General features: G+C 37.3%; 1 protein-coding gene across 3 annotated transcripts in view; it reads right to left on the bottom strand.

The window, feature by feature from the left end:
- Slf2 (SMC5/6 complex localization factor 2) overlaps positions 1-11,384 on the bottom strand; it is a 51,084-nt gene extending 39,700 nt beyond the window's left edge. For 2 of the 3 annotated variants that reach the window (XR_013343638.1, XM_077798919.1), the window contains exons 1-5: positions 10,514-11,384; positions 7,499-7,542; positions 6,409-7,148; positions 4,996-5,053; positions 864-1,849 (exon numbers count right to left, since the gene is read on the bottom strand). Coding sequence is in view for 2 of the 3 variants with exons in the window: in XM_077798919.1 (XP_077655045.1) it covers positions 864-1,849; positions 4,996-5,053; positions 6,409-7,148; positions 7,499-7,542; positions 10,514-10,653 (1,968 nt within the window). In the remaining variant the exon portion in view is untranslated. The remainder of the gene's footprint in view (positions 1-863; positions 1,850-4,995; positions 5,054-6,408; positions 7,149-7,498; positions 7,543-10,513) is intronic. The other variant, XM_077798920.1, reaches the window with a different exon arrangement.
- Positions 11,385-14,384: the final 3,000 nt, after the last annotated feature.

The following is a 14,384-nucleotide window of genomic DNA, read 5'->3' as shown; positions in this document are numbered from 1 at the left end:
TTCAATAACAAAGGCCAGGGTGAGACCTTTCTTAAAGGAGAATTTTCATGCTTTAAATCTAGTATTTTATACTGCAGGCAATTTGCTTTTATCATCTATTAGGAAAGGTATGGCTTATAAAACCCTGCTAGCCTTAGGATCTGCTTGTAAACATCCAAAGGCTCTATAGTTACCCTATCTTTACTTCTAAGTTTTATTTTAGTGAAACCAAACTAATCTTTAGGTGTTACCATGGAATATAAACACCTTCCCCACCAAATTTTACAGACAATTAGAATTCAGCTTACTCCCAAGATAGAATGAAGCAATTTATAAATAAAATTGCACACCACAATTAACAACATTTCTACACTCTACCTTCATTTACAGCAGTGGTCTCCAAAGCAGGGGGTGTGCAAGGTGATCCATTGGGGTGCAGGAAGAAAATAATAGAACTTCTATTTATATGGAACTTCTATAGAAACTCCAATAGAACTTACTCTATAGTAACTTCTATATAACTTTAATAGGAAAATACTTTTTTTTCTTTCTTTTTAAATTCTGTTTTTGCATATGCTTTAGAAAGTACACAATATTATTATAGTGGTACATGTATATAATCTATCAGTATACATATATATGTTGGGGTACATGCTCAAATTTTTTTTTTACTAAAAAAGTGTGATCAAATAAGCTTGGAGACCACTGATTAACAGTAATAAAACTAAAGATATGGGAAACTCAATTACTAAACAAGAATTATACTAGTTTTGGTCTAACTAGGAGTTATAATAAATACTGAATTTTAAAGTAAGTTTTAACAACCTATCTTCCTTCACTAATCCATCTTTTCAAGTAAATATAAATGTTACAGAACTACTTACTGTATAGTCTGATGACTGAGATCTAAGCCCCTTAGAAAGAGCAGGAGGCTTTCCTGAAGTTGCAGGAGTCTGACTGAAGTTCAAGGCCATTATTTCTTCCAGTGATTTTAAGGTTTCCTCTTCCTCATCACTGTCTAGGTTATAACCTAAACTTTCTTCATCACTATCAAAATCACCCCTTAATTTTCTTTTCAGTGCACTGCTACCTGCATTGGAATTTCCTGAACTCTCTTTATCTGAAGGGGTTTTATCTGAAGGTTCTGTAGGGCTTGGGATACATGGCACAACTTCCAAAACAGCTGGGGGAGACTTTGTAGAAGTGCCACATTCTGAACGTAAAGATCCCCCAGTAATTTTCCCTGAAGATACATTAGAATCAGCCTTATTAGTCTTTGCTTTGTGTTCCTTGTGTTTGGAGGATTCTGTAGAATGCCCAGAACATTCTTTAGATGAGGAACGCTCTTTATCTTTTTTAGGAACTGGAAGAGTGCAATTTTTAGCATTTAATGGTACCCGAGAAGAACCAGCACTTGGAACATGGGAGAGCAAAGGTAGAAGTTTTGTCTCTTTTGATGTCACAGAGCTAGCAGTTTTATTTTTCTGAAGGTTGCTAGCCTTTTTAATTGTAGATTTTTCCTGAGGTAACGATAAGTGGGGTTTCTGTATCTTAGTCTCTTTGGTACTTGCCACACGGATTTGGTCACTATTCCTGGAAGAATGGTAGCCAGAATTTGAAGGTGCTAAGCTTGTGGAGGAGTGATCAGTTTCATCATTTGGTTCCTTGGATATATCTTCCAAGCGCAGCACACCACCAGGTGTCTTCAGTGCAATATGTCTTATAAATTTTTCTTTCTGATGTGGTCCGTCAGGACGCTTCTCAAGGATGGACTCTTTTGCTTTCGGTATTACAGATTCTCTTGTGCTTTTCAGATCTGAGTCCACAGAGTTCCTTTTTCTCTTGTCAGGGAATTTATTCTTAGAACCTGCTAAAAGTAATTTTTTTTCAGATTAGTGAAAAGTATACTGTCCTGAGTTCAGCTTATTCACTAAGTATCTAGAATACACTGAAAAAATGTTTAAGTTTTAATACTATAGGCTGAGATTATTCATCATATATGGAATGAGCAAAGAGCCATTTATTTATCAATTGATAGATACTGGTATCCAAGAAATTTAGAACTAATAACAAACATTCACTTTCATTCCAAGGCTATTAAACATTCACTACCTTAGTAGAATTAAAGTCACCACTCCCTAAAACATAAAAAACCCATATTTATACCCATGAAAGGGTTTTAAAAGCACTTTGGATATTCTTTCAATTACAGGACTAACTTGTTACAGAATAACACTTCTATATTTAAAAGTATTGCACCAGCCTGGGAATGTGGCTCAGTGATAGAGCACTTGCAATCCCCAATACTACAAAAATAAATTAATAAAAGTATAGTACCTTCAGATACATAAAGGATAAGTAGTTGCAGATAGATTATTATGTTGTTATTAATTTTTGGTACCAGGGATTGAACCTAGGATGCTTAACCCTTGGGCCACATTCCCAGTGCTTTTTATTTTTAAAATAAAAATAATATATCATTTTATTTACAGGGTCTTGTTAAGTTGCTTACAACCTCATTAGATTGCTGAGGCTGGCCTTGAACTTGCAATCTTCCTGCCTCAGCCTCCTGAGCCACTGTCCAGCAAGGCAGACTTATAGATTTAAATTTCTCATTTAAAAATAAATTTACCCATGTTCCCCCTCAGTAGTTAATTAGTATTTATTCTTCCCCATATATCCCTTTAGTCTTCAGCCATGTTATAGGTTGCATTGTGTCCCCACAAAATAACATATTATCTGATGCCCAGCACCACAGAATGTGATCTTGAAAATATGATCTTTATAGGCAAAAATGAATTAAAATGAGGACTTATCCAAGAGGATATGCAAACTGTTTATGGAAAATACTTAGGGGCTGGAATTGTGGCTCAGTGGTACAGCGCTTGCTTGGCATGTGTGAGGCCCTGGGTTAGATCCTCAGAACATATAAATAAATAAATAAATAAATATCCATTGATGATCAAAAAAATATTTTAAGAAAATGTTTAGGGCAAGTCAGTTTTTTAAAAAATCTAGAATTAGATGGAAATAAACTGGTACTACAAGCAGGCTCCCCTTTTGTAAGATTTCAAGGGCAGATTAATTGCAAAATTTCCATGTTTTTTTTTTGACACTCCTTGTAGTGCTATAGACTGTTTACACTTTTTTCAGTGTCCGGTAATATATAAAATATTCAAAGAGAGATTGAGTTTTTAAGAAAAGGAAAAAGCCAATGTTTTTTTTCTTTTCTCTGTAGTACTGAATCAAACCCAAGAGTGTTCTGCCACTGAGCTACATTTCCAGCCCTTTTGGAGACAGGGTCTCACTAAGTTGCTATGGCTGGCCTTGAACTTGTGATCCTCCTGCCTCAGCTTCCCAAATCGCTGGACCTGGTTCTAATTTACATTAATAAGGGATTTGGAATTGAGTTCATAAAAAAATATTCAATGTTCACTAATAGGGGATTGGTTATTAATAAATTATCAAAGATACTAGAGATGGATTAAATTTGACCTCAAGAATGCAACCAAAGGACAAGGCCCTGGAGAACCAAAAAGCTAAATGCCTACTCTACCAACATTTCTAAAATTCTTATACTTGTGTGAGTATAATAATCATGTGATTTTATATGTCATCACATATGATAAATGGAATACCAGTAAGATAGACAAGACATACCATTTGTTTGGTTTTTTTGTTTGTTTTGGGGGGGGGGGGTTGGTACCAGGGGATTGAGCCCAGGGGTGCTTACCCACTGAGCCACATACCCAGACCTTTTTATTTTTCATTTTGAGACATGGTCTCACTAAGTTGCTTCAAGTCTCACTAAATTGCTCAGACTGACTTGCAATCTTCCTGCCTGAGCCTCTTGAGCCACTGTGATTTACAGGTGTGTGCCAACATGCCAAGCTCCATTTGTAATTTTTTGGGGGTATGGGAGATTAAACTCAGGGGTACTAAGCCACTGAGCCACATCCCCAGCCCTATTTTGTATTTTATTTAGAGAAAGGGGCTCACTGAGTTGCTTAGCCTCTCTTTTGCTGAGGATGGTTTTGAACTCATGATCCTCCTGCTTTAGCCTTCAAAGCCACCAGTCCATTTGTATTTTTAATTTCACAAAGAATAAAGTCTGGCACATAGTCAGTGCTCAATAAATGTTAACTATTATCATCATATCCATTGTATTTTACTGAATAGAAACTAAAGTTCAGTTTTCAAAGTTTGCATTTACAGTAGGGAAAAAACTTGATATACCAAATTTTATCAGTTATTATTATTATTACTTTTTTAAATATTTATTTTTGTATTTGAACCCAATAACTATTTATTTATATGTGGTGCTGAGGATCGAACCCAGGACCTCGCACATGTGAGGTGAGCGCTCTACCGATGAGCCATAACCCCAGCCCATCAGTTATTATTTCTGGTAGACTTTCATTTTCCATGTCATATATTTCTGCAGGTTTGAATTCTAATGTTCTATTTTCTAGTCAAAAAAAGATACTTTAAATTACTGAGTTAACAGTAACTATGTGTTTTCTCAGTCAGTAGATACTTTCAGTACTTTTAGATACAGAACACTTATCTTAAAAATGTCCTTGAAAATTGATATTTAAAAGGCATGTTCGTATTTGAAAAATTAAGAAACACTATTTTGAATTATGATTAGTAGTTTCAACCCTATATAAAGTATCTTCAACATAACACCAAGAGCCCCCCCCCTCACAATTCCAAGAATATAGGATTAAGCTTCTTGTTGTATCCATGGATTCAGAAATAGAACACTGAATACTAATGAAATACACATTGTTAGAAATGACTGTGGAGAGACAGAACTGTCAAGAGGACATGCATGCTAAATTCAAGGACTATTCTTTTTTTAAATATAATTTTACCAAAATCTTAACTAATTAACCTAAAACACTTAGTTGATTTCTAGGAAGGGAACTGAATATTTAGGCAGATTTGTTTAAAAAGCAGTACCACTAAGCTGCAAATTTATCTAATAATTTGCAAATTTAAATTTGATTCTACCTGAATTAGGTTCCCATGAATCAGAAGAGGATCTTTTTCTTGAGAGATGTCCATTTTCCTATTTGGAAAATGAAAAAAAAAAAATAATAATTAGGAAATTGGGAGATAAATATGAACTTTTCTTCCTAACATTTAAAACATAGATTTCTAGTCTAAATAAAGGAAATATCTGTATTTGGAGGTAACATCTAAGTTCTAAATAAAATGTTTAAAGATCTTAAGATTTAAAATGAAGGTATGGGTTGGGGATGTAGCTCAAGGTAGAGCTTTTGCTTTACCTAGGGTTTCAGCATAGCAGGCAAGAGCTCTACTACTGAGAGCTAAATAAATAAAAAGTAGGGCATTTATATTACAAAAATATAATATACTCTTTGATACTTCTGTTTAAGGTCTAAAGTACCACCAAACACTGAAATCTATAAAAATGGTCCAAATCTTACTTATGTTGACCATTAACAAATCTCACTGATAAAGACAACAAACTTCTTGCAAACAGTAATGCACAAAGCACCAATCTCTATTTATTCCTGGAATGTCATAGTTTATTTGTGGCCTGTCTGGTTTTAAAAGTTCAACTTATCAATATTCCATTTTGACATCTGACTTTTCTTTATTTGCTCTGTGAGAAGCACTCTGAAATTAAACTTTTTCTGGAGAAAGGTATAGCTTTTATGCTAATCTAAATTCACTCTATGTAAAAAAGAAAAATCTGAGATAAGATGAATGTGGATAATTTTCAAATCATCCTCATCATCCGTTTTCCAAGACCCATACACAATATACAATCTAAACCACTGCTTCTTAAACTTTAAGGTGCATCTGGAAGGCTCATTAATTGAAGACTGCTGGGCTTTTATCTCCACAGTTTTTGATTTTAGTGGGCCTGGGGTAGGATCTGAGACTGCATTCCTACAAGTTCCCAGGTAATGCTGCACCTGCTCCAGGGGACATTCTGAGAATCAGTGCTCTAAACCATTTTCTGTTATCTTTGATTTGCCATTCCTTGAATAACTCCCTTCAGCATATCCTAACTTAAAAACAGTTTTACTTGCCTAAAAGTTCAAAAATGCTACTTTCCTTAAAAAGATCTTTGTTCCTGCTCTGAAAAAATTAAGGGAAGAATTTAATGAAGGACCGTTGGAAGAAACCTAATGAAAACGGCTTCTACACAAACTGTGTATCAGTATTTCCTTAAAAATATCAACATATATAGGGCTAGGATTGTGGCTTAAAGGTAGAGCGATTGCCTAGCATGCGTGAGGCACACTGGGTTTGATCCTCAGCACCACGTAAAGATATTGTATCCACCTGTAACTAAAAACAAATATTTAAAGAAAAAAAATTAACACATCACAATTATTAAATACTTTGATACAGTAGTGGGAAAACTAGTTCAGTAATTATCGCACATACCAGATTTGAAAGATTACTCTTTCCAGGTATGACATCATTATGTTTACTTTGTTCCTGCCTCGGTGTACATTTTCTTCCCATGCTAGAAGATTTTAAGGAAAGACTGCTTGCTTCAGAGAAAGAATTTTCTGAGTTGATTTTTTGCTCCATTTGCTCCTTTCTCAACCTCTTCAGCTCCCGTTCTCTGCAGTAAGAAGCTAGTGACAACTGGAACTTAGCTCCCAATGGGCTTTCTCCTGGGTGGTGTCTGGATAGGCTGCTCCGGCTACTAAGACTTCTGGAGCCATTCTTGAAGATTTCGGCTTCTCTCACCATGGCCTGCTTTTTAGAGTCTGAATTCGCCTTGCCTCGATCTCTATCATTCTTCTCCCTGCTATTTTCATGAGTGAACAGTGATTTCCTTCTCTCTGGAGACCGATGTTTTTTCTTTAGTGACTTCATCTCTTTTGACAAGCGATATGAAGAAGGAACATAGATATTTGTTCCTTTGGATAAATATTTGGAGCCTAGTGACACACAAGGTCGACGTGACTCATGTACATCACGATCTTTATGATGCTCTTTATTAACACCTTTCATGAGAGCTTCTAAAATAGGACTTTTCTCTGATGACACCCTTTTGGGTTTAGATTTTTTTGGTGAGGATGGTTTCCTTTCAAATTGCTCTGTCCCAGTGATGGACAATCCACTTCCTCCATATTTGATGTTTGATTTTTGTGGAGAATCCAACATATGTCTATCTGAATAGCCAATTAAAACACATTAAAAATAACACAACTGATGCTTTATATTAATCTTAATTATCAAAGGTAAAAATACTTAAATGCATTAGTTATCACAAAAATTATCAAACAAATAATATATGGGTAAAAATACACATTTTATGGTATAATGCAAGAACGTATAAAAGCAAAAAGACTGTTTAGAACTTGTTTATCTTTGTTTAAAAAAAACTGTATCTCATTAAAACATTATTATTTTCAATTTTGAACACTATGTTTAATCAAAGTTTAGAGTAGGTTTAAAATTGAACCCATCTCTCTCTTAACCTCCAAAACAGCCCCCCCAAAAGTATTAACAGTATACATACCTTGTTTTGAAGCTTGTTTGAAGAAATCTATAATTGACTGCTTCCTGAAAATAAAAGCATAACTAATATTGTATCACATAAGCAAATATTAAAATCTCAAAAATTCAGATTAAATGAAAAATGTTAGATTTACAGAATATTAGCTAGATTTCACTATCTGGTTTAAATATGGCAATCATGCTTTGCTAAGCTGAAAAATTATTGAAAATTCATCACTCTACATGAGCTTAACACAACTAAGATCTATATAATCTATAGTATTATTAAAGTAGTAAGATTGGAGTGTAAGTCCAGAGAATTGGTGTAGAGTGCTTCTTAGTACTGATTGATACTCAGTAGAATGGAAGATCATAGGGATAGGCATCTTATTCTGTTTATTGGTATTCTCTAGTGATTCATACAAAATAGCACTCAAAAATCCAAATGAAAAATGTAGATTGTAAAAATGAACTAAAACCTAAACAGAATCTCACAATGAGATTAGAAAGCAAATGGTAGGATGGTAGTATGAGTGATCTGGTTGATCTGGGGAGGCAGTTATTAAAGAATGTTTATTTCAATTTTTTTGGTATTTAAAATTGAAGAAGAATGTGCTAGGCAAAGGCAGAAAGAATCAAGTGCTAAGCTCATACTACTCTCTTTATACACTACAGTAAGGTGTCAATAGCAAAAATTGTAGACTTTACAACTAGTGGTTCAAATTTTTTTATTTTATCATATAAGAATCCTTAGGATATTCTCAAAAATAACACCAAGAAAAAAGCAAAACAAGAAGAAAGTTAATAGGTAAAAAATAATAAAAACAAATTGCTTAATTTTTAGTGACTTCTGCATCTTAAATTAGGCACAAAATGAAATAGGACTATATTGCCAGAATTTGTGTTCTGATTTGTTCACATATTTAGAGATAAAAAAAGGAGGATATTGGGACTGGGGATGTGGCTCATTTGGTAGAGTGCTTGCCCAGCACGCACAAGTTCAATCCCCAGCACCACAAAAAAAAACAAAACAAAACAAAAAAAAAAAAAACAAAAAACCGGGGTGGGGGGGGGTGGGCCGGGAGATGGTATATGCAGAGCAAAAAAATTAAGTTTCTGGTCAGGTATGGTGGCACATGCCTGTAATTTTAGATACTCAAAAAGCTAAAGCAGGAGGATCACAAGTTCAAATCAGCCTAGGCAACTTAGAGAGACGCTGTGTCAAAAAAGGAAAAGGTCTGGGGAAGTAGCTCAGTGGTAGAGTGCCTCTGGTTTAAAAAGTTTGGATATGCAGCTCATAATGAAGCACTCCAGGTTTCAATTCCCCATACCAGAACAACAAAAACTTCTGGCAAATTTTGCTAAAATGTATTCATTTTGTTGAAAGAAAATAAGCATAGACTGCCAGTTTCTCTAAACACTTATACACTATGAAGATGGACTACTCGGTGAAAACCTGAACAATTCAAACCCAAGGTTAACCTTGTACACTTTATTGGTCACGTTAGAACAAAAAGTACACCTTTGCTGGTTTATTGAGAAGGTCCACCATATTTATTTTGAGGTATTGGTGGAAAACCTAAGTGGTTATGAGATGAATATGAGTGACAGGTTATGGAGGAACATATGCATTTATTTACAGAAAATAAACTGTATTAGGTAAATTTTACCACAGAGTAAAGAAAGAAAAGATAGAGGGTCTAAAAGGGGAGAAACATGATTTTCCTTGTTACTGGTGGAGGAGAGATGCAAAAAAACGCAGATGCAGCTAATTCAAAACAAGATATATTAAATGTTTTATCTTAATTACTAAACATAACATTGTATCTTTCCCGTAAAGTATTAGATCTCAGGCTCCTTTTCAATGAATACATAAGTAAGACAAAAGTGAGTTTGGATAAAACATGAGTAACCTGTAAAAATACCATGAATGTAACTTTCAAGAGATAATAGTTCCCTTAGCTCATTGGCACAGAAGTGTCCACTACTTATTTATAACTGGTTAAAAAAATTTTTTTAACAGCTTCACAAACCCTTATCTGAAACTTTTGGAGCCAAATGGGTGTTTTATTGCTTTTAGAAAGGACATAATTTGATGTATTATACAAAGTCCCCAGTGGCTTCCAGTGCTGCAACCTGTAATCAAGCACATTAATATTTCTCCAGCAAAACTTATTAATATTCACACTTAATGGAATAAAGTCCATAAATAGCCTTACATTAGTTCGGTAAGGTTGACTGCCAAATAAGATGTGGTGTCAAAACTTAACGAAAACGTTTCATTTTCTTAACTTGCTGGCTTTCAGATTAAGACAAGGGATTGTGGATCTGTTCCACAATATCAGACCATGAATTTACTGTTAAAATCGTTACAAGCTTTTAAACGTAAAATAAAAGACAGTACCAAGTTCGTAGAGAATTTAAGTATGTTTTATTGTCAGAGGATGTCATTTGATAAAACTCCCCATCTCATTACATAGCTCCCACACAATCTTTACAAAAAAAATTGGCCTCTTGGAGAGGCACAAAGTAACTGAAAGAGAAAACAATCACATTCCACATCTGTATGCTCTTTTTTAAAGGTATGAATTGTCGTATACACTGGACTATAAAGTAATTCGTGGGTTTTTTTCGTCACATCTTACATAATTTCACCCACAATATAGAAAAAGGTTTATACTAAACCAACAGGATCAGAACTGCGAACGTACAGAAAACAACCTAAATATGCATCAAGGAGTTAGGGCCCCAGCCAAGCTCTCCGAAAGGACAAAACTAGCGTTCTACCAAAGGCGGGCTCTCCGTAGCCATCCAGGCTGGCGGTCACTAGACCAAGAACAGCTCCCCAACCACAGAAAAGAAAACTCCAACTCCCAGAAGCCCCCGCGCGGAGGCGGGGCGAGGGTTTGCCAGGCCCCGGAACTCTAAGGCCGGAGCTCGCGAAGGATGGCGGGAACTGAAGAGCGGCCGTCTGTAGTCCTACCCTCATACCCTTGCCCCCGCGACCCGGCCCCTTCTCAAGCCCTCTGCACGGTACCTGTCCCCAGGACTCTCTGTTCTCTTTCCCGCTGCAGCAGGGGCGGTACTACCGGGTCTCAGATGGCAGCGCGGGGGCGACGACCCCGGGGCTGGGGATGAGGGGAAACCTGGCCTAGCGGGCATGCAGCGCCTTGTCATGTCGGCGCCGCTGGCGACGGCGGCATGAGCTGTGGCTGGAGAAGTTGGGTGTGTGGTTGCCGTCTTGTTGCTGGGACTCGGGGAGGCTGTCGGAACAGAGGTGGGCGGCACCCCCTTCTCTCTTCATGGCGGTTCTCTCTCTTCGGAAGTGACTCCGGTGTGAGCGGGAAGGAACCTGAGGACCAATTGGGGGCGGGTCTTACGTGAGGACTAGATTTCTGATTGGCTTGGACGGGGGTCATTCTGTTGGTGGCGCAATAAAAAGCTGTAACCTCTCAAGAGGAGGCGGGACTTCAGAAGGGGGAGGGGAGGAAGAAAACTGCCCTCCCCACACCGTCACGTGTGCCTAGGGCGCGCGCCCAGGCGTCGGGGTGCGTCGGCCTTGGCCCCCAGAACGGGGGCGGAAAGGCGCGGGCTGCCTCGCACCCGGGGTGCGGGCGTCTGCAGCTGGTGACGACCGCCTGGTGGAGGGCGAGGGGTGAGGTTTGCAGAAGCAAAGCGGGGAGCCCTTAGCTGCCCTTAAGTTAAAATGGCCAGCAGTTGGACTTCTGTGTCACACATTGTGCCTCACAAATCATGAGTTGCTTATTACATCTTAAACATCTTAGGCCAAAATGTCATAATGTTGTCACGATTTCCTCAGTAGTCTGCATAGGCCAATCTGAAGACATGTCCGTTCTATGAGGGTTCTTTTTAAGCAAAGAAAAAAAAAACTGAAATACAGTTTTTATTCCACACAAAAAAAATTTTGTTTCTAGAATTATCAATGAAGTTCCTGCAGCAAACTTCTTAAAAGATTTTTGAAAGGAACATGGGGTCGGCTTTCAAATTACCCCCAGTAGTTATGGACAGCACAGAATAGTAAAAACTGCCAGCAGTCTCCAAATCCTACTTTGTGATAGGTTTTGTGCTTTGGAGGCTGTTAGCTAGGGTTTTCCTTACAAATTGAGAGACTGATCAGAATACCTAAGCCTCAGTTTCAACATCTATACAGTGGGTATATTTTTTTCTGCGCAGCTATAAATCATAAGAAATAAGCAATGTAAAGTGCACAGTTCAGATTCTTTCATGTAATAAAAAATTGAGTAAGTTATGGTTCTCTTTTCTTTGTCCTCCAGTTAGATTCTTGCAGTGAATTTAATTTCCCATAAAATCTAGAGACAGGGCAATTATGTTTCGGTTACTATTAAGAACCAAAATATCATCCTTGAGGATGGCCATGCTTTAATCCACAGGGCTGTTCAACCAATTGGATAGAACGGAAATAACAAAATAATTTGAACAGGTCTTTCAAGTTTATTGTACCGAGATTGAACTGCTTCTATGGTTAAGCATGCCTGACTGACCTGAGGTTCACCTTCTTTCTCTTCCCTAGTAATTCTCAGGAGAAAGAATTAACGAGGAATCAAGTGGCCAACCGGCTGCAAAGTAGAGGGTAGAAGATAAACAGTGAACATACAGGTCTTTCATCCAAAAAATTCATGTGCAGAGCTCTATATGAGGTAGTGGTAGTTGTAAGAAAGGAAAAATCAAAATAAAGGCACTTTTCTGCTCCAAATAACTGAGAACTTATTATCCTGTTTTGATATAAGCATTGCTCTTACATTAAAAAAGGAACATAATAGGTGCTGAAAATGTGTTGAAATGAACAATGGCTTATACATTTGTTTATGAAGGGCTTTTTACATATATGGTTTCCTATCTCTTGATTTAGTGCTTTCTGTTGGATGTGACTGCACTAGGAAGTCCCTTCTTTTAAAACAGAGCACATCTATAAAACATTTAATCCGAATCATTTCACTGGATGTTCAGTCCATGAAAAGGATAAAACATAAAAACATGTTCTGCATGATCAATTTGTTGCTTTTCTTGCATTATATTATTTGAATCATCCAGACTCCAAGTATCACTTTAAAATCTGTACTCATGCTACCAAACAATAGTTTTCACATTTTCTTAATCTGAGCAACAGATTATAGAGTTAAGTGAGGCAAGAAATCCCTTGATCAATAAATGGAGATGGAGTCATAATGAAAACACAATTTTAAAAATCTCTTCTTAACAGGGAAGTAGTTATCTAAATCCTCAATAAACATCAAGGCTCTTCTTTGTTTAAGCTGTGTCGGAAAATGAGGCAGATATGGTTTGCAGGGTGAGATACTTTCAACATATTAACAAGAAAATAGCTGGGAGTTTCTAATGCTCTTCTCCCTGCTCCCCGCAACAAGGTTGGACCTCTATTTTCTACTTATATTCCTTTTTCCACTTTAAATGTATACATATACACCACACTCAAACACACACATGAACTAATTATTAGAGCTTTTTATTTTCCGGCATGAGGGCTTGAAACCGGGGCCTCCGCATGCTAGGCAAGTGCTTTACCATTGAGTCTCATCCCAGTCCTGTAAGGACTTTTTATGATTTAATTTGTGGTAGACTGGAAATAGATGGCCTGGAAACTGTACACTAAGTAAGAAATGTGAAAGAACTCATGTGTTCACGTGGAGATGAGAGGAGAGAAAATCTGAAGTTGGGGGGGGGGAGGGAAGGATGATGAATAATGGAAGCAAGACTGAGTTATAGACCTAAAACAAACCTCAACCAGGATTGGAAAAATAATAGAGATTGAGACTGGAAAACCAGAAATGGCTAGTTTGGGTAGGTTTCTGAGCATGGGGATAAGGAAGCAAATACCACAGGACCAAAGTGGCTTCTGTACATGAAGCTTTTATAGGATATAGCTCAGCTCAGTTTAGCACCCTTGAGTTTTGAAAGATAGAGGATAGAGGCTCTGGCCTTGATGGGAAGGGATGGGACAACCATTGAAACAAAAAGTTACATGAACAACAGATCAAGTTTGCTGAGAAGAGTCAAGCTCAAGGTGGGAGTCCTGAGAGGAGGGACAGCATAACTGATACCGCAGATCCTTGGCAATCAGAGGGAAAACATCTTGGGTGGACTGGCTCACATAGTACCTAGCATACAGGAACTGAGAGAACAAAAGGTCAGTAAGTTACAAAGAATGTTTCTAAAAAGTTGGGAACTTGGAAAGTAACTTCTGATTCTACAGATGTGGCAAATTTTTGCTCTGAAATTGCTACACCACAGGAATTAACTCCAAGGTTGGAAGATGCAGGCCAAGAGACAAAGACTCATTTGCTGTGGACCTGCAGGTTGGGGGTGGGGGTAGCCCAAGAGTGTGTGCAGAGGTGAAAGAAAGTAGAGGGTGGTCTGAAGGGGGATAAGGAACAGACTCAGAGAACACAGGAAATAATTAACTTGAAAGCCTGACAGAGAATGAAAGACTACATGAGGGTTTCAAGAAGGGAAGGTGAGCTCACAGTGGCTCAAGGTCCACACAGAAAACTGCTAACAGATGCTGAACTCAAAATTGCAGGACAAATGCTTAGCAAAAGCACTGGCTTGGTTTCAGGGCAGCAGGGGAAATGCCAAATGTAATTTAATGTAGTGACATGTAACCCAAACTTCCTGAGAATAATTAGTAAAACTCTGCAAAAGCAGACCTGATGTTAAGGAAAGGCAGTTCCTTGTTATTTCATTTTGAAATGGAATAAGACAGTTTCCCACACTTACACACATGAGAAACATTTGTGATTTTTGACATATCTGGAAATTTTCTTTAAGTCACTTTTTAAATTTAAATATATGTGTAAAAATCTTTAAGGCATTTTCATAATGGAAAATGAATATAAATCCTAAAATTGAAG

This window comes from Urocitellus parryii, chromosome 5, assembly GCF_045843805.1.
Source record: "Urocitellus parryii isolate mUroPar1 chromosome 5, mUroPar1.hap1, whole genome shotgun sequence".
In the NCBI taxonomy this organism is placed as follows: Eukaryota; Metazoa; Chordata; class Mammalia; order Rodentia; family Sciuridae; genus Urocitellus; species Urocitellus parryii.
This window is presented reverse-complemented; position numbering and strand designations above follow the sequence as displayed.